Here is a 26,104-nt window from a genome sequence, read left to right as displayed (position 1 = left end):
GATTAGTCCTTCTTATACTTCCTGTATATTTTGAATCAGGCTTTGGGAGGGAGCCAGGCTTTTTTATTTGATTTTAGTATTTTGTGTTGGAAATGGAACAAAGGAAAACGGAATTTAGGGTGCTGGTTATATTTTGCTGTGAGTTTTTTTAGCCCAGGAGGCTTGTATTCCAAGCCAACAAGCGAGGCTGCCTATCTATTACCTGAGAAGTTTAGAACTCACTATCAGATATTAGGGTGCAGCATCCTCCCAGGACAGCCTGACAGCTGGAGCAGTGTGGTTGGAAGCCTGAGAGTGAGTGGAAGGGACCAGAATCCCTGGGGCCGGGAGGGGTAGGGAAAGGGCAGTGGCAGGCGGAGGCTACTGGAAAGCAACCGAAAGTGTCAATGAAAAGAAAGAAGGTGGGTGGATCCTACAAAAACAACTAGGTGTTGATAGTCTTCAGTGGAGGCACGTCACAGGAACCCGGGTGTGGTGGGCGGGTCTAAAGGAGCTGCTCCAAAGATTGAGGAAGATTTCCTGCCCCGGGTGACAGGAAAATCCTCACTCCACTTCCTACGTGAATGCATTACGCGGTCCGTAACCGTGGGCTGGTTTCCCAGAGAGAACCGGTGTCCTAGATCTCCCTGGACCCCGGGAAACTCTCCTCAGACCCGGTTTCCTGGCTGTGGGCCTGGGAGAGGCAGCAGTGAGCAGTGCAGCGTCTGGAGCTGCAGCACGGGGACACTGGAACCTACCAGGTCAGAGGAGCTGCCAGACTGGAGCAGAACGGGTGTTTTCCTCATCTGCTCTTAAGGATGGCGCCCTCACAACTGTGTTTGGGATATCTTGTGGTTATCCGGAAATTTCAGGTCCTGTGAACTGGGGTTTATCGTGGCTTTTTCACTCTTGCTAAAATCTGGCAGAGCAGTTGCATTATCTGCGTTTGCTATTGTGTCAATTACAAAGCTCCAGGAATGTAAGTTCCGTGCTTTCTAACTCAGTTCTTTTACTAATTGCTTATTGAGAACGCCTTTGGCCCTGTTTAATAGGTATCCGCATTGCGAGCTTTGTATGTTACATTTATTCGAAGAAATAGTGCAGATATTATTAAAGTGGAAAATGTACTTTATCGAGCACAACCGTTATTGCTGTAAACGTTATCATTTAGAGATAGACATTTTAGTGCCCAAGGATTTTCCGTCTGAGTTGTTTTCAGTTTAAGATGTAAGTACAGCATTCAGAAACGTGTCTTTGTATGTTAAGGTCTAGGCAAACACAGTATCTCCATGGGAGTGTATCAGACCAAACTATTTGTAGAATTAGAAAACCCACAGTAGATTAAAGTTTTAGAAAGCATATTTTGAATAATTATAATCACTCACTGCATCACAAATTGGCTCCTTGGTTGAAGAAAAGCACGTGTGGCCAAACAGTTGTTTTTTAATTTTAGGGGTTGTTAGCATACAGTGCTGTGACCATGGACTTCTTGTAGGAGGAGTGGGAATGCCTAGACCCTGATGACAGGGATTTTCGCAGAGATCTCTCTTTGGACAAGTGCAGCAGTCTGGTTTCTGTGGGTGACAATAGTTTTCTTGCAGTCTCCCCAGTGTCTCCCCAGGATTCCTGGTAGAATGACTCTGCATATGTCTGAGCTGTGTGTGAGTGAGTCTCACATCTTACAGAGTACATTCAAATCCTTACGGGAAAGGAGACATTTTTAGTTGTGACATTTTTTTCTCTCTCTCGTGTTTATCTGTTTGGAGATATTATTTATTTTTGTTGCATGAAAATTTCTGGGTGCTTTCTGAAGACTCTTTGCCATATGCAGGTGTCCCACTCCTCAGGCAGGCCTGCTCACCTGTGAGTCTGAACCAAGAGCCCTCGATGGTGAAGAGAAGAAGGTGTAGCAAAGGATCCAGGCATGTTAGAGAGAATGAGGAAGACTTGGGGTGGGCAGGCTCACCTGACAGTGGGAAGAAAACATGGAATTGGTTCCAACAGATCCTATTTCATTTCAATTGTTTTTAGATAATTGCACTGAGACTAAATATCATAATATTCCCTTTGTATGTAGTAGAATACTCTCTATGTGAGAATTAATACCCAGAGCCAAAGATAATTTAATTTGGTTTTGTATGTGAGGGATGCTGTCCTTTCCCATTCACATCACTGATCATATCTTCTTACCAATGTTAAATGTTTTCCTCATCATTTTAATATATTGTTTAGTCAGAACACAAGATGCCTCTTAGTTTTTTCTGCTCTTAGAGTTTTGGAGCGTTTTATAGTTCCTTTAAGTTCTCTTATGATTAATTTCTCCATTTCCTAAAATAATGCCAGCAGGATTTTGATAAGATTTGTTTAATGTCTCTGCTAGTATTAAACTCTGACTATATTACCTTCCCTTTGGTCTCTACTGTCGTCTGTCTTCCTGTCAACTCTCAATGTTTTGCACTGCTGTAGTTTTAATATATTTTGAAATCACCCTTCAGTTTGATCCTTCTGTCATAATTTTTAAAATTCTTTTTGGTTTCTCATTTTATGAATTTTCAGAAGAATTTCTCTGTATTTCAAAATGTCAGTATGATTTTGGTATTTCAAATATTAAAAACATCCTTTTATATTTCTTCACATGTTTGAGTGAGAACATGCTAGCAGTAACTCAGTATTCATGTCTTTTATGTGTTCTTCTTTTATTGATGTCAGCATTCCAGGGTCTTAGGGATGACACTTTTTAAACTGTAATCTTTACTAGGTGTGAAGACTTTTATGTTGTTGTTACTGTTGATTTTTGAGCCACATTGTCTAGGTTGTCCTGGCCGTTCTGGAACTCTTTCTAAATAAGGCTCCCCTTTAACTGAGAGAGATCCACTGCCCCAGCATCTCTAGTGCTGGGATAAAAGGCTTGTACCACCTGGCCTTGATGACTTGCTGTGACATGCCCACACTGGAGAACGCTGCTTGAAGTCTGAGAAGATTGTGCATCTTCTGCTGTTGTGTGGATGATTTTCTGGAGGTGTGCTACTCATTACTAGTGCTCTATGTTGCTCATGGTCATCTTTCTCAATGGTGGACATTGAACTTTATCTGCTTCGCCTTCTGTCTGCTTCCTATAGGTCTGTCAATGAGTGCTTCATGTATTTTGAAACTTTTGTTCAAATGTTGATATTCTTTGTTTTGCTTCTCTTCTTACCTGCTATAATTGTGGCCAACCCTCTTGACAGCAAATCGGTAAAAACTTCCTTGAGTCTTAGCAATTGTGTGTGTGTGTGTGTGTGTGTGTATACACACACATGTACAACATGGTTGGGACATTGAAGAAACTATACAGTGATGTTCCGCTTTGTCCCCTTCCTACATGGACTTCTGATTAAGGATGACAGCATGAGAAAATGGAGCAAAACCACGGAAATTATATACAATTACAAATGAGAGTCAAGGAGTTTGGGGAACAGGGAGACCAGGAGTCCTGCTCTCTCCACTCCTTTCTCACCAGCCATTTCTACCCAATCTGCATGATGGCCAAGACCTGGGCAGCGGCCAGTCAGGAGAAGAGTATATCTACATGTCTTCCCCCTAATGCACATACAAACTCTGCAGACATCCTAAGAGCACACTGCAATCTGTAAAGCGAAGAAAGACTGCATCATCTTGCTCTTTTGAGCAGTTCTCACTCTGGCCCTCTCTGCCCATGATGAGCAGGTGGCATTCAGTAAGATCCAGGCCAAGCTAGTGATGACACAGCAAGACAGGCTGCTGCCTCCCTTCCTGCACCTTTTCTCCAGCCTCCACCAGTGAATCATCTGCTAAGGAGCAGCTGTTCCAGCTGGCAGTAGCTCTAAGCTCTGGGGACCAGCTCCCTTCATCCCTTCTTCCTCCATGCCTAACACACAACCAGTGTCTGATTACACTTCAAACAAGATGCCACATCAGTGGGCCTGTCTCCTCAGGCCCATCCGTTCTGCTAGAACAGGTTTGTAGCAGCTAGGGTCAACAGCAGACCCAGGAAAGTGGGCAGAGTCAAGACCTCACTGTTAGGCATTTCGGCTACTGTCTTCCCCATTAGCTCTTGGAAGGCTCTCATATCCCAGGAGAAAGTACCAGGTCCACCACTGCTACATATTTCTATTGATTCTCCTGACTCTCTGGATTTCTCTCATATCTATTCCCATACCTGATCCTGTCCCCACCCACCATTTTTTTCCTCTCCCCCTCCCAGTCAGGTCTCTCCCTATCTCTGACTCTTGTGATTATGTTGTTCCCCCTTCTAAGTGGGATTGAAGAATCCACGCTTTGGTCTTCCTTTTTGTTAAGCTTCATATGGTCTGTGAGTTGTATCATGGATATTATGAGTTTTGGGGCGAATATCCACTTATCAGTGATTGTATACCATATATGTCCTTTTGGGTCTCTGTTACCTCACTCAGGATGATATTTTCTAGTTCCATCCATTTGCCTGCAAAATTTGTGACGTCTTCATTTTTAATAGCTGAGTAGTATCCCATTGTGTAAATGTACCACATTTTCTGTTGAGGAACATCTGGGTTGTTTCTAGCTTGTGGCTATTATAAATAAGGCTGCCATGAACATAGTGGAGCATATGTCCTTGTGATATAGTGGAGCATCTTTTGGATATATGCCCAGGAGTGGTATAGCTGAGTCTTCAGGTATAACTATTTCCACTTTTTTGAGGAGCCACCAGATTGATTTTGAAAGTGGTTGTACCTGTTTGCAATTCTACCAGCAATGGAGGTGTGTTCCTCTTTCCCCAAATCCTTGCCAACATGTACTGTTGTTTGAGTTTGAGATCTTAGCCATTCTGTTTGATGTAAGGTCATTTTGATTTGCATTTCCCTGATGATTAAGGATGTTGAACATTTTTTCAGGTGCTTCTCTGCCATTTGGTATTCCTCAGGTGAGAATTCTTTGTTCAGCTCTGAGCCCCATTTTTTAATGGGGTTATTTGATTTTCTGGAGTCCACCTTCTTGAGTTCTTTATATATGAAGCATTATGTCATCCTTTTAATAGCAGGGTAATCCTCCTTTGTGTAAATGTACCATATTTTCTTTCTTTATTCTTCTTTTGAAGGTTATGCAGGTTGATTCCAGTCTCTGGCTATATGGATAAAGATATAGTGAACATGGTCCTTGGGTAGGTTGGTGTGTCCTTTGGGTATATGCCCTAGAGCACTATGGGTGGATCTTGAAGTAGTTTGATTCCCATCAATTTGAGGAACTGCCACAATGATTTCCTTGGTTTTTGTACAAGATCTCACTCCCTCCAACAATGGAGGAGTGTTTCTATTTCTCCATATCCTCTCCAGCATGAGCTTTTATTGTATTACTAATTTTTGCCTATTTTGACAAGTACAAAATTGGTTCTCAACGTGATTTTGATTTTTATTTTCCTGAAGGCTAAGGGTGTTGAACATTTTTTAAGTGTTTCTTGGCTGTTTGAGTTTTCTTCATTTAGAATCCTCTGTTTAGATTTGTAACCCATTTTTAAATTGGATGATTTGATTTTTTTACATCTAGTTCCTTGAGTTCTTTATATATTTTGGATATTAGTTCTCAATTTGATGTGGAATTGATAAAATCTTTTTTCTACTGTCTAGGCTGCTGTTTTGTCCAAGGATGGTGTCCTTTGCCTTATAGATGTGTTTCAGTTTTCTAAGGTCCCATTTATTAATTGTTGTTCTTACTTTTTTCCTTGTGATTTAAAGAATGTCTTCTTCTGTGCCAGTGTGTTCACTTTTCTTCCCTACTCTATCTTTTGTCAGATTCATCCTGTTTGGTTTTATATTGAGGTCTTTGATCCACTTGCACTTGAGGTTTACACTGGGTTATAGGTGAAGGGGCCTGCTTACATGTTCAAACTCCACTTTACTTTTAGGCCCCATTTTATATTTAACTTGCTCTTAGATTGAACTCAGTTACTGGAATTAAAAAAAAAACCTCAAAATAGATTGCTTAAACTAGCAATTACTATTCCTATAAAGTTGAAATCATTTCTGCCTAGTAGAAATGTGCCAAGCTACAATTTTCAAGTGTCAAAAAATTGTGTAACTGCCAAGTTGGAAACTGTCCTACCTAGAGTAAAGGTGATAATAAGAAAAGGCTTCACCAGCTCAGGACGTTCCACACCCATCCAGTGCCTTGGAGATGTTGGAGGGTTCAAGCTTGAGCTTGAATAAAGACTCTTTGCTTTTGCATATGTGTTAGATTCCTGGTGGTCAGTGGGGACCCCATGATCTGGGCATAACAATAAATATAGATCCATTTGCATTCTTCTAGATGCAGACAGGCATCCAGTTAGACCAGCACCATTTGTTGAAGATGCTACCTTTTTTCATTTTGTATTTCTGGTGTCTTTGTCGAAAATCAGGTGGCCCTATATATTTATGTGTATGCTTCAATTCATTTCATTGATCAATGTGTCTTTTTTTGCCAATATTTTGAGGTTTTTATACTGTAGTTTTGATGAAAACTTGAGATTGGGCCCCATAATATTTCATCAGGCCTGAGAGAAGGGGACCGTATTTTTGGGAATTTCCCTAGATGTCCACTGATAGGGCATAGCAGAGAGTGATGAATCCAGTAATGAGTAGGCTGGATGCAATAAGTACCCTCCCACCATTGCTCAGACAGGTAACTTATTTTGACTCATGGGGTCCCACTCAAAGAAAATATATGAAAGGAGTAGACCTGATATATTCACTTTTTACAACTGCCTTTTGCATTATCTCTGTAGAAACTCTTAATTGAGTCAGGATAGCTTCCAGCATCACTGGGTCACACCTCTGCCTCTCTACACCAGGTTCCATGGTGCTACTCCATAGAATTAACACCCAAAATGATTTCCTTTCCAATAACAGATAGAACACTCTTTTACCTGATTAGTGTATTTGTCTCTATGTGTGCTCAATAATCCTCCAAATTTCTTTTTACAAGAAACATAATGAAATGAGAGATGCTGAAAAACTATACCGGATACTCCAGGACCTGTAACTTCTGGTCAGGGAGCATCACTCATCATAGTTCACACACATCTTATATTTCCTACTGATTGACTCTGAAAAAAATCTGTCTGGACTCTTTCTGTCACATATTGTTATCCAAGAAGAAAACTCTCAAGTAATGTGCATGAAGAATCTTACTTCTCCCTGGTCAGTGTCCACACTCAAGGCCCTCTAGTAACGAATGTTTTAGAAAAAGCTGCAGAAAGACATAATGTCATTGGGAATCCATCTTACCACAGTCATCATACAAGTGAATATTCAGTTTCCCTACAACTAAACAAGCTAAAATTCACTAAAAGTTCAGGTATATCACCCATGTGGTTCTGTACAAAATGGCTAATTATAGTCCATTTTTTCAACATTGAACTAACATCTGTAATCAACATGCATACAATCCAGAACAGCAAATAGAATCATAAAGTGTATGTATGACATGTGAATATACAGCTAGCATGTTATCATTACACTATGGTAACACAATTGATGAGGTTGCTGTTTCCTAAAGATTCTGAACAATATGTTTATGAACAAAGTAATCCTAAGTATATATGGGATTCAAAGAAAGCACAGATAGTTTGAAAACCTTGAAAGGATTCAGCCAGGATTTCAAAATCAACTAAAGTTTTGCTGTAGATAGACTAGTATTGGTGGCCCACTTTGTCACTGTTGGCCCCAATGTTCCCAGGTTAGTTGGTTCTGTATGCTTTCTTGTGGTATCCTTGACCTCTCTGACTCCTTTGATTCTTCCCCTTTTCCATGGAATTCCCCAAGTTCTATGTAGTGTTTGGCTCTAGGTCTCATCCTTTGCTGCCATCAGTTGCTTGGTAAAGCCTTTCAGATGACAGTTATGCAAGGCTCATGTCTGCAAGAATAACAGAAAAATCCTTAACAGTGTCAGGGATAAATTCACATGGCATAGGTCTCAAACTGGGCCAGTACTTGTTTAATCTTTCCCTCAATTTCTGAGTTGAAGTGGGAGAAACTTGTCATGGTGGATGAGAGATACTCTCAGGAGGACTAGGAGAGTGACTGGGAAAGTAAAAAGTGGTGAACACTCCAAAACTAATTAAGGAAGAGAAAGGGCTAGGTTTGAAAGGGTTTATGGGAACCATGTGACCAGAAACACATGTGTAGTGAGTGGGTTTATAGGAAAATTCACCTTTCCCTTCCTTTCCTGGTGGCATATCTGGGCTTAGTTCTTCTGGGAAACCTAGAAATTCTCAGATTGCTTCCTGGCTGCAGTTCTGGGAAAGTGATTCACCAACATAGATGGAAGAACCACAGCCTGGTGGCCCTGGAATCTCTCAGGTCTGAGGAGCTGGGGGGTTGGGAAATGAGCTTGATCTGGGGTGTGTTTTCCACATGGTGAGGATACTCCCAGGATCTGGAGAGTGACAGAGTGTGGAACCATGAAAAGCAGTCTGTTTTGGTTGAGCAAGGCTTGCTTCGTATACCCAGTAGAACACTCTACTAGGGATAGAAGAGTGAGCCATGTTCCCAGAGACAGTTGCCTTACACCACAGAGCCCCCAACTCCATAATTCAGTGACTGTCAGTCAAGCAGACAAAGCCCTAAGCTCCTGGCATTCTAGATGCACCTCCCCACAGCCATACTGCAAGATAGCCCAGCCCACTATAAAAGGGGCTGCTTGGCCCCTCCTCTCTCTCTTAAGGTCTCACCTTTCTTACTGTCATCTCTAGCCCTCCTTCTCTCTCTCCCTTCCCCCCTCTGTCCACATGGCTATGGCTGGGCCCTCTCTTTCTTTTATCTTCTCTCTGCCTTTCTACAATAAAGCTCTAGAACCATAGACCATCTCTGCTCATAAAGGCTTGAGGTACTTGAATGATGGGATAGGCTTTCCCTTAAAGGCCTCCCTGCGCTCCACCCATGGACTTGTCAGAAGACTCTTGCCCGCGTGGCAACCACCCAGCGCACCCTCTCTCCCTGCCCTCTCTTCTCTTCGGCCCCAAGGCTAGCTGAGCCACTCACTGGGTCCCCACTTTGTTCTCAGCTCTTTTGTAGTGTCCAGTGGTGTCTGGGATGCCCAAGACTGAGAACCTGTTAACTCTTGCCTCCATGAAGCCCAGAGACCTCGGACTGCCCCTTGTCCACCCCCTATGGCCTGGGGTCTGTAGCTTCCCACAGCCAGACACCTACCAGGGCCCAGAGCACCAAAACTCTGGCGGGATGCCAGTTTTCTCCCACTCCCTTTATTCCTCCACACCTGCTGCCCTACAACAGAGAAAAGAAAAAAGCTGGATGGACTCTACACAGAAATTAAGAAATGGAAAGTTCCTGGTTTCAAAGTGTTTAGAGCAACCATATGACCAGAACTAGGCTAGGTGTAGTGGGAGGGTCTAGGAGAGCTGTTCAATGATCTAGGCCAGACAGAAATATCCACCATTCCTTTTGTACCATGTGATCCCTAACCAGGTGTTGGTTACCCTGGCATTGTTCTTTCTAAAACACTGACAATTCTCCTCAGAAGAACTTTCCAGCCTGGTATCCTGAGAAAGTCAGCAGTCAGCAGTGCAGTGACTGGAACCATAACCTAGCAGCCCTACAACTTCCAAGGTCAGAGATGCTTCAGGGCTGGTATAATCATGGTCAATGATTCATTGAAGAATGACACCCCAAACTCAAATATTATGTAAATGCAAAGAGTGTTTTGTTCTGCAGAGTTTTATAACATCCCACTTGGGGGGGGGGGGTCCACCTGGAAGGATGCCAAAGGAAATATGTTGGAACTAGTATGTTGGATGGCAAGCTTGGGGTCAGGTGAATGAAGGAGAGCAAGAAAAATAAAGGCTCCCCCTGTGTCTGGAAGATGTCTTCCAAATAAGGGTACAGGACAGTTTGACACAACCAGAAAAGAATGACTGAGAGAAACACCCCTGAATATGTAACTGAGTAGTGCAGTCTGGTAATGCTGGGCCCCTCTCCCGACAATAAATAAACAAGTAAAGGTGCAGACTTTTATAAAATCCCACTTAGGGGGTTCCACCTTGGTAGGATGTCAAAGAAATGTTGGAACCAGTACGTTGGGTGACCAGAAGGAGGAAATGGTCTATTAGCAAGTTTGGGGTAAGATGAATGAAGGAAAGCAAGAGAAATAGAGGCTCCCCCTGTGGCTGAAATCCCAGCACTTGGGAGTCAGAGGCAGTCGGATTTCTGAGTTCCAGGCCAGCCTGGTCTACAGAGTGAGTTCCAAAACGGCCAGGGCTATACAGAGAAACCCTGTCTCAAAAGAACAACAACAACAACAACAAAACCCGAAACAAACAAACAAACAAACAAACAAACTTTCTTCCAAATAAGGATACAGGACAGGATGACACACCAAAACAGAATGACTGAGAGAAGCACCTGAATATGTAACTGAGTAGTGGGGTCTGGTAATGCTGGGCCCCTCTCCCAACAATAGGTAAACAAGTAAAGGTGCATCTGCTTTTTTTTCCTTGATCCATGTTTTTCTTTTTGTAGTCCTGTCTGTCTTTGAACTGTAGAATTTCCAGTCTCTGATTGGAAGGGTGAGTATGTGGGGTGTTAATACTACGGAGCAGGAGCAGGAAACCTGCTAAGGAGGGCAGAAATGTGACTCTATGATACTGGACCTGATATTAACTCAATTAAAAGGATATATAGACATAATGAAGAATACAATTGCAGACATGAAATGTATCCAGTCTTCTTTCACATCTTTTCTTTGAGTGAGATCCTCTGCATCAATCTAAAGTTATCTATCTGAATGTGGGTGGAGGGTTGCTTATTGAATTCTGGGCAACTGCTTATTGGTTCTATCACTGGAAAAATGTTACCTTCCACATTCTGCTCTGAACTGTCAGTAGACATTTAGTAGACTTAGAGGCCCCTTTTCTCACTCAGATTTGATAAACTGTTGTTCTTCCCATGTGGGGCATTGGGCTATACACGGACAGTCTGGTGTCCAGTCGAGCTGAGGTCTGAACCCCGGAATGGTGATAATTCACCTACATGGCACTGTAGGGATTCCCTCATGTCTCCTGGATGTCTGGCTCCTGTTGAAGTTACTGCCCCTACAGCCCCCACAGGAGAAGCATGGCTTTTAGTCACGTAGACAATGTCCTAAGCTTCTGACCTTCAGGCTAAACTCATCCCAGTTACCTAGCAACAGTAAAGATAACAGCCCACCATAAGAGGGGCTCCTTGGCCCCACCTCACTCTCTTACTCCCCTTACTCTTCTTACTCTTCTCACTCTACTTCTCTCCTCTCTTCCTCTTACTCTCTCTCTCTCTCTCTCTTGCTCTCTCTCTCTCTTTTACTCTAGCCTTTCTTCTCTCTCTCCTTTTCTGCCTTCTCTCCTCTTGGCCATGGCCGGTCTATCCCTCTCTCTCTCTACCTTCTCTCCTTCTTCCCTGCCTTCCTACAATAAAGCTCTAAAGCCATAAACTGTCTCTGTTTATCAAGGCCCACTGCGCTTGGATGATGGGATAGGCTTTCTCCTAATGAGCCATTTCTAATCTCCTGATAGAAGGCTTTCCTGTGATTCAGTCAAGGCCCGGACTAAGGACTCTTGCATGCATGAGAACCTCTCTCCCTCTGCCCTCTCTCCTGTAACCCCAGGGCACAGGATGTTGCCCCAGGGCCCCTGGTTTTGGGGTCTGCCCCTTTTTCACCCCCCATCGAGTGGGGTCAGTGGCTTAGATGTCCACCTGGTTTCCAGTCGAGGCTAGATCTTGAACCCCGGGAGAACCTGATGGGTGGTAATTCCCACCTACATGGGATGGCAGGCTTTCAATCATGTCTCCTGGACATCAGGCTCCTGTGCATAGCCCATTGCCCCACCGTCCCAATCTCATCAGGAATTAGTTGTGCAGATGAACACAAATGCATATTCAGCCCAAAAGTATTTTCACTGCATTCTTCCCCATCCTCTGGCTCTGGCCTTTCGATTTTTCCGTGAAGCATCTACAGGAAGAGGAGCTTTGATTCAGGCAATAACTAATCCTGACATCAGGAGTCTGTACAGATGTTTGGAGTCCCCTGGTGGTTAGTGAACACTCACCAACCACCTAAATTACCTTTGCTTCATCATCATTGATATACCAATGCCACAGTTGAGGCACATTAACATTTAATCCTTTGTAAACTATAAAACAAGACTCTATTATAGGCTGTAATTGCTATTTTTGGTTGTCAAGATGAGTACTACTGGAATTAACTCTAACCTAAATGACTGCACACTTATGTGAGGAATTTTTCTTGATTCAACTATGTATAGAATATTAATTCAGTTCTTTTGATGTGGGAATATATCCACTTCTTCCTATTTCTCTTGCTGGGGGTGAAAAGTTTATTCATTCACTGACATTAAAGCCAGGTTCTTTGGGATTGCAATATATACTACAGCTATTGGAACATCCAGCCTCCCAGACTAAACAATTACAGGATTCTCTGACTTTAGACAGGGATCTTTTACACTGGTTAGTCAGAATATTGTAAGGCATTGTAATAACTGCTCTTCTTGTGTGTGTGCATTTATGTACTGAAATGTAAGCCAGGTTCATGCATTCCTTTTGTTTTCTTCATTTAACCACACTGGGTTGACTAATGTCTGAAAACTTTCTTGTTATTTTCATATGACCCAAAATAAACTGCTATGTTCTTTCCTATGCAGTTGTAATTAGACTAGGTATACCTATACAATACAGGAGAAACTTCTAATTTCCACTTCCATCATCTATTCATATCTGTAAAGTCACTACTGTTTTTAATTTCACTTTACTAAATCTACATTCTCAACTCATACAATAAAATCTGAATATATTTTTCCATCCTTCTACTTCTCCCAGTTGTGTCCTGCTCCTCTCCCATTGAGATCCGTGCCCTTTCTGTATTTCATTGTAAATGAACAGGCTTCTGATAGCTAATAATGAAGCACAGCAAAATAACATATATGATAAAAGAAAAAGACATCATATCTAGGATGAATAAGCCAACCAAGCAGAACAATAAAAGAGGTCAAAGAGAAGACACAAGCATCACAGTGCCCCACATTCATACATTAAGGATTTCCATAAAAATAGGAACAGAAAGCTATAGTGTATATGAAGAGAACCTGGTACAGACCTATGTAGGCCTTGTGAATTTTGCTTCAATCTGTAAGTGTTGTTGTAAGCTTTGCTCAGTTGTTTTAAAGGGCCTTTTTTTCTAGGTGTTCTGTGTCTCCTTTGTCATGAGGATTCCTTCTGCCTCTTCTTCTTTCTGTTCCCTGAGGTCTAAGGGAATGGAACAGATGGAGACAGCTCATTTAGAGGTGTGTGGTGGTCCAAGTTCTCTTGTTTTTTTTAATAGCTGGCTGTAGGGTTTTTTTAGTTGTTCCTATTTGCTTTAATTGGCAACCTCTCCAGTAAAGAATAAATAAGGAACTGATGTATGCGTGTTGCAGAACATCATTAGGCATCATTTTATCATTACTTTCCCTTTCTTTATGCCAGTTGTATTTGGGGCATAGTCTTTAGTTGGTGATCACCCAAGCAGTGTGATGGATTGATTCCTCTCATTGAATGGGCCTTAAATCAAATCAGACATAGGTTGGTTACTCTGATGAGGCTTGGGTCACCATTTCCCTAGCATCTTTACAGGCAGGACTGATGGTAGAACAACCTGCTGTGGTTGAGTTTGTTTTTATGTATCTCTTTTGCAAGCCTGTCAAGTACCTTTCAGTGTCAGACACTAGATCCTGGGGGTTGATTGATGATTCTCTATAGAAACCAACTTAGCCTCTCCATGCATAGTAAATTGTTTGGGTATTACCTTCACAAGTAACCCTTACTTGTCTAAAATAGGACATGGGCTCAGTACCTTGCACCCACATGGAGGCTGACAGACATCCATAACTTAATTTCCAGAGAGCTGTTGCTAACCTCAATTTACAGCATGTGCAAATACAGAGTACTTCAAACATGTTGAAAAACACTGGTGCCTATCATGTGAAATTCAAACTCCAAAGAGAAAACTTAATAATAATGAAAGTGTGAAGGAGACATAAGAATGCTTTTGCCATATTTTGTTTCTCTAGAAATCATTCTCCAGCCATCATTCTCAATCTTTCTAAGACTGTACCACTTTAGTCCTGCAACCTTTATTTCAGTTCCGGGTATGTGTATGTGTATATGTCTGCATATGAGCAGACCATACTGGAAATGAACAGAGGAGGGATGTTTCAGTTCTCAACACCACTGGAAATGTGTGTTTTCCAATGGTCTTAGAAAATCCCTGTGAAAGGGTCACTCAGCCCACAACTCGCTCCCAGGATCAAACCCCACAGGTTGGGAAAAGCTGTTCTAGAGTCTTCTAAAGTGGATTATTTATTACTATTCATGATAATAATGACACTCCCATTCTTTTCATCTCTTCATTTTGTCTTCACATCAATACAAATGATTTTCATTATGTTTAGCCTCTTGTAAAATCAGGAAAATTTGTATCTCTAGGTTTATTTTCTGGAACTTCTACCTTTGAGAGTTTTTGTAGTCCCTATAGGTTCTATTCTTTAATGATCACATTTGCCCTTTCCTAAAATGATGTTCTCAAGACTTAGAATCTCAGAAGTGTTTTAAGTCTGTTTTTAATGATTTCCCATTGATATCACCCGTGGCCTTTCTTTAAGCCAATTCTCTTGTTTTCATTGCTATAATTTCAACGGATTTCAAAACCTTGTTTTGTTCTTCTGAAAGTCTTTTTTTTTTTAATTCAGTAGTTCCTCAAAATCTCATATAGACTCAGCATTTTGTTGTATTATGCAGAAATGCTCCATTCCTGGTGAAATGGCTTGTTTAGAATTCCTACCTCAGAGAAAGTCTGTTTTTGATTGTTTTGCTTTATCTGAATGAGAACATGAAAGCTGTCAGTGTTTAGATGTCACATATGTATTTTTCAATATCCCATTTATTTTTCTGTTCACATGCATGTTGTTGGTCAATGATTAATTCCCTTTTTATAAGAATGTACTATAATTACTCATTTCATACTGAACCACATATGTAATATAGTTGAATCTCATATAGATTGTTACATCTGTGGTTTTTGAAAATAGCTGTGCACTGGCCATCATGGTGGCAGAAGTAACTTGGATTAAACTGACATATTTTCTCTATTTCCTATCTTTAGTCTCTAGGAATTGTAGAGAACCTTGAATGTGGACACTGACATAGCAGAGAGGGGATTTCAGTGCATATTAGGTGGGCATTTTTTCATGCTGTACAGCATCGAGCATTTTTAATATATGCTTATTATCCATCGGAACTGTCTTCTAGCACAAGCATTTCAAATCATATGCTTCTTCATTGAACTCATTTATTTGCATCATGCCCCTTTTGTTTATGTTTTACACATTCTGTACTGTATCATTCCATGAATAGCAGCATAGTATATCTGCTCTATGGGTTTTTTTCATAATTTTGATTTTTACTCTTCTGTATGTTTTAAACTGCTCATTCTTTTTATCAGCTAACTCTTCTAGGAATCACAGATTGTGAATCATTAGATACTGGGAAAGAATTAAGTCCTGTTCATATTTTTTTTATCTGAATATATACTTTTCCTGTGACCGTTGGTTGACGAGATTGCCTGTTAGGTAACATACTTGTGGTAGTTTAGTGATACTCACATGGTCATTACTATGGTTGTCTTTCTGGATCTACAGCTCTATTGCCTGTATATCTACTATGCTGAGAGGTCCATGTTCTGGTGATCATTTGGTTCTGTATATATCTCAAGTCACAGTTGGGATAATCTAGGCTCTGCCCTATGTAGCTGGGGATGCTCTGTGTACTCCATGTCCTTTCTTATAAAATTAGTTTTCTCCTGAGTATTTACAGTCTGTAGTGTATCCCGTCCCGCAGGATTCAGTTATTCGTGAGTGCGAGGGGGGCCGCAAACATGGAAGAAAATGGGAGGAAGGGAAGGAGAAGCAGAGACCAAGAAGGGTGCCTATCAAGGTCTCCCTTTATTATGCTGAGGTGCCTTGTTTTAAAGCATACATCGCGGGGGAATAGGGAGGGGTCGAGGGGGAATTTTACAAAGAAGCGGGCATCTGCTGACATGAGGGCCGAAGTCAGGCTCCAGGCGGCGGGCACTCTGCATCTTATCTCCGGAACATAGATCCTCCTTAACAGCCTTGGGGTGTCAGGCCGGGCTCAGGTGTAAGTCATGTCCTTGGATGGCATGGGAGTTCAGGAAGAGATAGGGAAGAGGGGACTATAATTCAGCTTTTACAGCCTTAGGTGCCAGGAAGGGAACAGGGAGGAGGGAATGATAACGAGCTCTTAGCACGAGGACATTTGGCCTGTCAGGGTGAGAGATTGTGAAGGGCTTGCTTTCTCATGGTATGGTCTCTGACAGTAGTGTATTGTGTGCTCCATAGATAACCTCCCTATTGTTCTGCTAACCCAATCTTTGTGCCCACTTGTGTTGCTTCTTGGGGTTTAAACCAGCCTATATAGATTTCTTCTTCATGCTAATACAGGGAGCACTCACCTATTCTCCATATGTCACTAGTCATGAGTCCCTGAATTAACTGTTACACATTGCATGGAAATGTTCTCTGAGACAGGATGAAAGCAGCTCCAGGTTATGTTTTGAACAGAACTAAGTAAACCAACTGTGAGTATTTGTACAAATAGCAAAGGGTTGTGAGTCAATGGCCTACTCTACTTTAACTGGTGAATTGTACATATGTTGTCTGCTGTAGTTTGCCAAAATTTTAAACAGAAAGCATTCCATTATATAAAAACTGATTTTACACTACTACAGTGGTTTTGGAAACTGGGAAAGTAAACATCCAGCTGTGGTCCAAGAAAGAACTTTTTTGTGCAAGGCTGAAACACAGGATCAGCCAATGAATATATAAAATCTGCTCAGTTAAACAGAGTGTTTTATATACTTCTGTCACCACTTCCAAACTTTCCCCACTTTCTAGCAATCGAAAGTGACATAAATTCTGACTATCTTAAGTTCGTGTAATACATTTTACTGAAAAATTTCATATGCAGAAAGTTTTTTTTTTCTCATGAACAAAATATACCAGAGGTCACTTATACTCTTGAGAGTATTAGTTTTAGCGAAGACAAAGTGGGACACCAACCAACTTGTTACTGTTCTTTCCTGGTACCTGTCACGGTCCAATGCTGCATTAGTTTACAGATATACCATACCAGGCAGCATGGTAATTTGGTTCTGGGGGTCCACATTTGGCTAAGGTCGTTGGTGACTTTCCTCCCTTTGTACCTGGCACAGCATTTTTTGCTCTAGCGATGCTATGAACAATGCATTTGTGATACTTAAAAATACTATGGAGAGTTTTAGTAGTCTACTGTGTATTCATCCTCATTTTGTTGATATGTAAAACACCAAGTTATTTAGAGCTTGGCATTTATGGCTTATGTCAAGGGTTATCAGACCTGACCTTTCTTATGGAATTTTTATAATTTTTGAAGTTGAGAATTATATTAATTATAATTTGGAATAAGTTGCTCTCATGAATCTACTTATCCTTCTGCATTAAGACTTTTTGCTTTGCTGCTGAACCTGGGTAAGTATTGGTCTAATATACGAAGTTATTGTGGACATAGTGGACACCCATGTCTCTTTCCTGAGGACATTGGATTCCTCCCAATTTTGCTTATTTTGTAAAATGTTAAGATTTGGCATTCTAGCTTCTCCTTAGGTATATATGTTCCTCCTATTCTGAGATTTGGGAAAACGTGATAACGAACAAATGTTCATTTTTCCCGTAGGCCTTTCGTGGTTGTATGCATGGGTAATTGTTCACTTTGCACTAGTTTCTATTCCCACAAGGAGTTAACATAAGGATGTACTTTGCCTTTCCTGCACTTTGCTTTGGTTTGTGGTTATTTTTGTATTCTTGTCACAAACACCAGAATTACTTATTGACACAAGTATAAGAACAAATAACAGTCATTCCTAGCTTGGATCCAGAATAATGAGTTTAAAATAATCCACCACTACCCCCATACTTGGCTATATTTGTTTTTTGTTTTGTTATTTTTATTTTCTTTTATGTGTATGGCTCTTTTGACTTAATGCATTTCTATTGAAAACATGTGTCTGCTTCCTGTGAGATCACATGGAGCATTAGATTATCTGACAATAAAATGAAAAATAGTTGTGAGCCAGGATATTGGTGTTAGTATTCAAACCCAGGTACTGTAGAATTTCTGTAACTGCTCTTCCCCACTGCATCATCTTTCCAGCCACTAATTAGTTTTCTTCATGCTAGGCACTCTAGTCAGCTAGTGTGAGATTGAATATATTTTGAATTCTAATTGGTGAGTCCCTCAAAACCAAGAAATATGGACATATTTATGAACATTTTGGTGGGCTCTTGAAGACTTTTAAGCTATAGTCACTGGGATATTATCCTAATATTCATAGAAATCTGATGAATCAAATTTTTGAATCCTGTGTTCATCAGTATTAAGAAAGCATTTTGCAATCAAAAAGGATTCTGCTGGTGTTTTCTGGACAGGTATTAAATCACACCATCATTGAAAGGTAGAGTTGAGTATTTTGCTTTATTAAGTATCTCTGTGCTTCGCCTATTTTTACACCTATTTTGTAGTGTGTTCATTTATTATTATTATCTTTCATTTATTATTGTTGTTGTTGTTCTTGTTATTGTTACATGGGTATGAATATTTGTTCTTCATGGATGTTTGTGTACCACCCATGTACTATGTATATAGATGGTAGAAGAGGTCATGGAATATCTTGGAAGTAGAGTTATGTTTTCAGCTGCCATTTGTTTGTTGGTATAGAAGCCCTGTCCTCTGGAAGAACAGCTTGTCCTCCTAATCATTATTTATTATACCACCCCCCTGTAGCTAAATTAAAGCTATATAAAATACAGTTGAGAAGAATGTGAGCTTTTGAATTGGTACAGTGTCAATTAAATAATGTACATTTTTTCTTATTTCTGAACTAGAAACCAAGATTGAGAAATACACTCTATATTTTGGAGACCTGTGTTTAATCTGTTAAAACTCATACTAGGGATTTTGTGGCAAAGTCTTTTTGAATATAGGTGAGTGAAATGCTGTTCTTACTGAGGTTATATTTCTTAGGCTTTTTAATCCAGAAGGTTTTTAGTCATTGTGGCTGCTGAATTATGGTTCATATTGTTCTACTTTCCTTATTTGGGAAAGTGCTTCCTTCTGTTCGACTTGATGATTCCTTCCCAGTTCTCTCATATTCATTATTCTTCACATGAAATTTACTACTACCTTTGTTCTCATGGATAATTCATGTCTGATTCTTTTGTGCATATTTTCATCTGTTTAGAGTGTAGGTAGATCCTTGTATGAAAACATGTCTTATTTTTTGACTACATTCCAATACACTTCCTAAAAATCAATTTTACCAGTCACCTTTTCTGAATGTACTGTGACAGTTGAAAATTACTTTCTTTCAGGGCTTTAAAATGTATCACTCTATTCTCTGCTGACTTAAAAATGTGGGGAAATATCTATAACTATTGTATTTTCTAACCCCCTGCTCATATTAAAGAATAGAAGACAGTTGGAAGATAGATGTATGTTGTTACAGCACTTAGTTGTGAGAACAGCAGAATATGTCTGGCAAATTATCCCAGGAAATAGTAGAAGAGACTGCCATGGTCTTCTACAAATCAGGAGTCCCAGTGCCTGAACAATATACATAGGTATTTGAAGCAGATCTTATTAAATAAGTGATAGTGACCTTTGAGTGCAAGTCTCAATAGTGCAGAAAGATGTCTATTCAGAAGTAGCTCAGTATTTTAGGAACTGTAACTTCTGGATTTTAATATAGAATCCCTGGACTTAATAGTGGATGCATGTAAAAAAAGGTTATTGTTTACATGCCAGAATATCCTCTTGTTCAACATCCATGAAATGAGAAATATACCTTTCCAGTTAGAGACAGGGTCAGAATTAAGTCATGGAACACATTTTGTTCCTACATTTAATATTTCTAAAATTAAAACACAGCATCACTGGAGTAGAAAGTATTGATGGGTTTGCTACTAAATTTGATGTTACTCAGCTTGTATGTTGCAAGCAAGGATCATGAAGACATGCCCTGTAAAATGTCATGATTATTTCCCTTGAAATTTTATGTAATGCTATGCTAATAATTTCTTAACATCCTGATGCTTGCCACAAATCTCCTCTGAATGGAATTATATATACTGTAAATTCATGACAGCATTATATTTATTCCTGGCTCTCAAAGGTCTTTTTGTATATCTTACAGTTGTGAGTGAATTTTTTTCAAATATATTCACTAGTAATTTTCCTGATTTTTTTCACTCATCATCATTGTTAGGATCTTGATGGCATAATATTCCAATACAGAATTTGCTTTTTTGTTTTCTTTGCCATTATGGCCATTACAAAGCTCCTGGAGTTTACTTTCATCCATCTTTGTACCTCCCTCGTTCTACCACTTATAATTTGAAGAGTGGACTTTCCATCTTGAACTCCCAAGAGAGCTTGCATGGTTACCCTCATTATTTCCTATCCTCTCCCTCCTTATGCAAAATTTTATCCCAATTATCCCTGTTGTATTTCATGTATGTCTTGAGGCAGGTTTTATTTGTGGTGTCATTTATTCATAATTAAAACTGCCCTTATATATATCCCACACAAAACATATCGTTCCAGGCTCTCCTGCCTGTGACAATGTTGACAAGATTCCTGATCATTTTAGTGTGTGGGACAATATTTTGGTATATTCCATGGGGAGTTTTATTAATTTTGACTTTGTGAAATTTTGTCAGGAATTCCAGTCTTTGTTCCTAAGACAGAAACTCAGAGCAGAGCAACAAGAAGAATGACTGCTTCTTTGGTAAATACACCCCAGGTTAGTCACACGTCCACATGTCTTTGAAAATTGTATGTGTTATTGAACCCATTCAAAAATTTAATTATCTACATCTGGTAATGTCATCTAAAGTATTTATGTTCTGTGATTTATCTTCATTTTCATTTCTGATAATCAAAATGATTATAGCACCACCTTGTTCTAGTATACTTTCCCTCGATATTAGAGCATGAGGACATACATTTCCTTAGACTGAAGGCATGCAATTCTGGTAGGGAATCTATTGTAGTTGACGCTCAATGAATATAATGTTGTCCAATTTTGACATCAAACAGGCATGTGTTCTTTTATATGAGTGAAGAAGAAAGGTCTTGTCTGCCATATAAATTATATTTCGGGAGTGATCAGTTACTCAGAAAAAAGCTTGTGAATTTGCATCTGTATATACACGGATTGTGGCATCACTGAGCAATATATGGAAGAATAGAATTTATGATAGATTAGTATTAGAATTTTGCATTCCTTGTTTTACTTATTTTTTTTTTTCTAGAACATTTGCCACATTGTACTTAGACCCCAAGATATCAACTGAGAATGTCAGAACAAACTGCTGAAAAGATTGAGCTAGTGTCCACATCTGAGCAATGTGGACATTGTAGAATTTTGAAGCATAGTGTTGCTCATCATTACTTGACCATGTGTGATGTGACACTTAGATTTTGTTAATTCATCAAGTAATATTCTTCCACCTAGACCTCAGATGTGTATAATACATTTTTTAAAACTTTGCTGATTGTGAGACCATTTTGCTGTCCTGTTTCACAGAGTGAAAATTCACAAAAGACTATGACTAGATTAGGACACTTCTCTTAATAGAATTAAATTTCAATTTTGTTTTATGTATTTTGGTACATTTTCCTGACTCTATGCATATGTGGTTTGTATTCTTCTCGCATGTTGAGAGAAGAGAGCATTAGATCTCATAGAACTAGGTTTCATATTCTGTTGTATACTGTCATGATGGTTCTGGCAAACAAATTACATATTAGAGGACTTTAAAAGACAGTATAGAGTCTAATCTGTAAACAGAATTTTCAAATGCATTGATGGAGGTAAATCTGTTCTTTGTTGCTCAGTTTTAGAAAATATCAGCAAAGTCATAAAGAGCAGGGATGTGACTATGGAGACTATAGTATGTCATTCTGTATATTAACTTCTGACACATGTTTATGGCTCTACTAGAAAACTCTTATCTTTAAATATTTGCCATGACTAATCTATGTCACAAATTATATCTTATTCTTTGGGTCTTCGTTAAGTAGGAAACATTTTTGTCCAACATCACATGGTTAATTGGTAATTTTTTATTACAGGGTCTGTTAACATTCAGAGATGTGGCTGTGGAGTTCTCAGTGGATGAATGGGAATGTCTCAACTGTTCTCAGAGGGCACTGTATACAGATGTAATGATGGAGAATTACAGTAATCTATTGTTTTTGGGTGAGAATACTTTTCTTGTAGAATTCCAAATTAATCCTTTCAATTTACATCTTTTGTAGATGGAAACTTTGAGCTATCTAGAGATTTACAGAATAATGAATAGTAACAAGTACTTTATCCTGTATTGTATCTCTAACCCTTACCTAGTTTTCAGTCAAAACTCCAAAGTTCTAAGAATATTGCACCTTTATAGAAAGGAAGTATATTGTTTCATATATAATAACTGGAAGTTTAAATTTTTGCCCTTACTTTTCAGTGTTACCCATTTCTGAATTTTAAAATGCAAAATATTTTATATATAACAGTATTTGTTTTTCTCAGAATTTTGTTTTTATGTATTTTTGGCATGTGCTCTCTATGTTTACTACTGTTACACCATGTCCTTTTTCCTAGCACTTTGGAAGCAGAAGGAAGTATATATGGTGATTTCCATGTCAATGTGAATTACATAATAAATTCCTAGTTGACCTTGTTAATATGATCATTCGTATAGTTTCTATCTCAAAATTATTTTTCTTGATCACCTCTTTTTCCTACCTTCTGCAAAGGACAATGTTTAAATGAGAATTAGAAGTTTCTTATTTTTCAGTCATTTAATATAGATCAAATTTGAGGTTCTTCTGATCATCCATTTAATGACTGTGAACTAGAAAAGACATTTTTCCTTTAGAATTGCTAATTTAATTTTCTTTGTGAACTGAAAGAAATATCCATTATTGAATCTCTTACTCATGTACTAATCTCTTTCTTCCCTAACTACACTTTTTTTTTTCCAGAGAATTTTCTTAAATGTGAGAAGGTGTTGGATCAAGGTACAAAGCACATTGTTCACAAGCATATGAGTATCCAAGAAAAGTCTTACAAATGTAATGAGCCTGTCAAAGTGATTCATGAATCCTCACAAATTACACATTCCAGAACCAAACATAAACATGAGTCTGTCAAAGTATCGAACCTAAACAAAAACAAAACTGGGAAGACTGGAGTTGAACCTTGCAAATTCAAAGACTGTGTGAACTGTTTGAATGTGTGTTCCATCATTAGTCAAAATGGAAGAATCCATATAGGAGAGAAAGAACCTAACACTACAGAGCAAGAAAATCTGTTTGATTCAAAACATAAACTCATGACTAAACAAAGTAATGGTAGTGGAAAAAAGTCACACAATTGCAGGAAATATAGGAAATGCTTCAACATGTACTCAGGTGTCAGTAGACATCAGAGAGCACATACTAGAGAGAAATCCTATAAATGTACACACTGTAGTGAATCCTTTCTGCATTTGTCACAGCTCAAACTACATTACAAAATTCATTATGGACAATATCCTTGCAAATGTGGTAAATGCTTTTATCATATATCAAGCTTTAAAAAACATGAGAGGATCCACTGTGGTGGCAATACTTACAAATGCAGTCATTGTGGCAAATCTTTTATCTACTACTCGCAAATTAGAAAACATCAGAGAAGTCACACAGGAGAGAAACCTTACAAATGTAATGAATGTGAGAAATGCTTTCCCCAGAAATATCAACTTACAGTTCATCAGAGAATTCACACAGGAGACAAACCTTACAAATGTAGTGAATGTGACATGTCTTTTATCAAGAATTCCAATCTTAGAAGTCATCAACGAATTCATACAGGAGAGAAACCTTATGAATGTAATGAGTGTCACAAATGCTTTACTCAAAAGTGCAGTCTTGTTATTCATATGAGAATTCATACAGGAGACAAACCTTACAAATGTATTGAATGTGACAAATGCTTTACTGCAAAAAGCAGTCTTAGAAGTCATCAGAGAATTCATGCAGGACGGAAACCTTATAAATGTATTGAATGTGACAAATGCTTTAACCACAAAAGCAGTCTTAGTATTCATCTGAGAATTCATACAGGAGAGAAACCTTACCAATGTAGTGCATGTGACAAATGGTTTACTCGGAAAAGAAGTCTTGTTATTCATCAAAGAATTCACACAGATGAAAAACCTTACCAATGCAGTGAATGTGAAAAGTGTTTTACTGAGAAAGGCAGTCTTAGAAGTCATCAGAGAACTCATACTGGAGAGAAACCTTATAAATGTAATGAATGTGACAAATGCTTTACCCAGAAATACCAACTTACAATTCATCAGAGAATTCATACAGGAGAGAAACCTTACAAATGCAGTGAATGCAAAAAATGCTTTACTGAAAGAGGAAGTCTCAGAAGTCATCAAATAATTCATACGGGAGAGAAACCTTTCAAATGTAGTGAATGTGGCAAATCCTTTACTCTGAAATGCCTTCTTACAGTTCATCAGAGAATTCATACAGGAGAGAAGCCTTACAAATGTAATGAATGTGGAAAATGGTTTACTGAGAAAGGCAGTCTTAGAAGACATCAAACAATTCACACAGGAGAGAAACCTTATAAATGTAGTGAATGTGACAAATGCTTTACCCAAAAAAGTAGTCTCAAAAGTCATCAGAGAATTCATACAGNGGAGAAACCTTACAAATGTAGTAAATGTGACAAATGCTTTACCAAGAAATCCCAACTTACAGTTCATCAAAGAATTCATACAGGAGAGAAACCTTACAAATGTAGTGAATGTGAGAAATGCTTCAGCTACAAACGTGCCCTTATATGTCATCAGAGAATTCATACATGAAATAAACCTTACAAATGCAGTGAATGCCACAAGTGCTTTACTGAAAAGGGCAGTGTTAGAAGCCATGAAAGAATTCATACACAGAAGAAACCTTACAAAAGTAGTGAATGTGGCAAATGTTTTATTGATAAAGTCACTTTTAGAGGTCATCAAGGAATTGATGCAGGAAAAATACCTTACAAATGCAGTAAGTGTGGCAAATATGTTACCCAGAAATATGATCTTATGATTCATGGAAGAATTCATACAACAGAGAAACCTTATAAATATAGTGAGTGTGACAAGTAAAAAGCTTCAAGTAAAAGCTCTCTTAGAAAACATCAGAAAAATCACACAGGTGAGAGGTGAATGGGACAAATTCCTTACCCAGAAAGAGTCTTAGATATCATCAAAGTGCTCATACACGAGAGAAACGCTATGTGATTGTTTGTATATGCTTGACCCGGGGAGAGGCACTATTAGGATGTGTGGACATGTTGGAGTATTTGTGGCCTTCTGGAGCAGTTCTGTCACTTTGGGCATGACCTTTAATACACTCATCATAGGGGCCTGGAAGCCAGTCTTCTCCTGTTTGCCTTTAGAACAAGAAGTAGAACTCTCAGCTCCTCAAGCTCCAGGTCTGCTGATACACTGCCTAGCTCTCTCCTTGATGATAAGGGACTGAACCTCTGAACTTGTTAGCCAGCCCCAATTAAATCTTGTCTTTTCTAAGAGTTGCCTTGGTTATGGAGTGTGTTTCACAGCAGTAAGTCCTTAACTAAGATACATTGCAAATGCCGTGAATGTGTCAGTTGTTTTACCTGGAAAAGTCATCTCACAATTCACCAGAGAATTCATACAGGAAAGAGAACTTACAAATGTAATGAGTGTGGCAAATGTTTTACCTTTAAAGACAGTCTTAGAAAATATCAGATAATACATAAAGAAGAGAAACCTCAGGAATGAAAGGAATTTTGAACACTCTTTATCAGGGAAGACTCTATTAGAACTCAGCAGAGAACTGTAGGGGGAACCTTACAAATGTAATGAATATGACAAATCTTTATTTTAAAAGGTGTCTTCAAATTCATCTGAGAATTGATA

General features: G+C 39.1%; 1 protein-coding gene across 1 annotated transcript; it reads left to right on the top strand.

Annotated features, from left to right (window-relative positions):
- Nucleotides 1-583: 583 nt before the first annotated feature.
- Nucleotides 584-25,631, top strand: LOC110312541 (zinc finger protein 883-like). The gene is made up of 5 exons (XM_029470865.1): nt 584-958; nt 18,989-19,087; nt 20,822-20,904; nt 22,239-22,365; nt 23,142-25,631. The coding sequence occupies exons 3-5, from the start codon at nt 20,875-20,877 to the stop codon at nt 25,019-25,021; spliced, it is 2,037 nt and encodes a 678-aa protein (XP_029326725.1). The 5' UTR covers nt 584-958; nt 18,989-19,087; nt 20,822-20,874; the 3' UTR covers nt 25,022-25,631.
- The last annotated feature ends 473 nt before the right edge of the window (nt 25,632-26,104 follow it).

Source organism: Mus caroli, chromosome 17 (assembly GCF_900094665.2).
Source record: "Mus caroli chromosome 17, CAROLI_EIJ_v1.1, whole genome shotgun sequence".
Lineage (NCBI taxonomy): Eukaryota > Metazoa > Chordata > Mammalia > Rodentia > Muridae > Mus > Mus caroli.
This window is presented reverse-complemented; position numbering and strand designations above follow the sequence as displayed.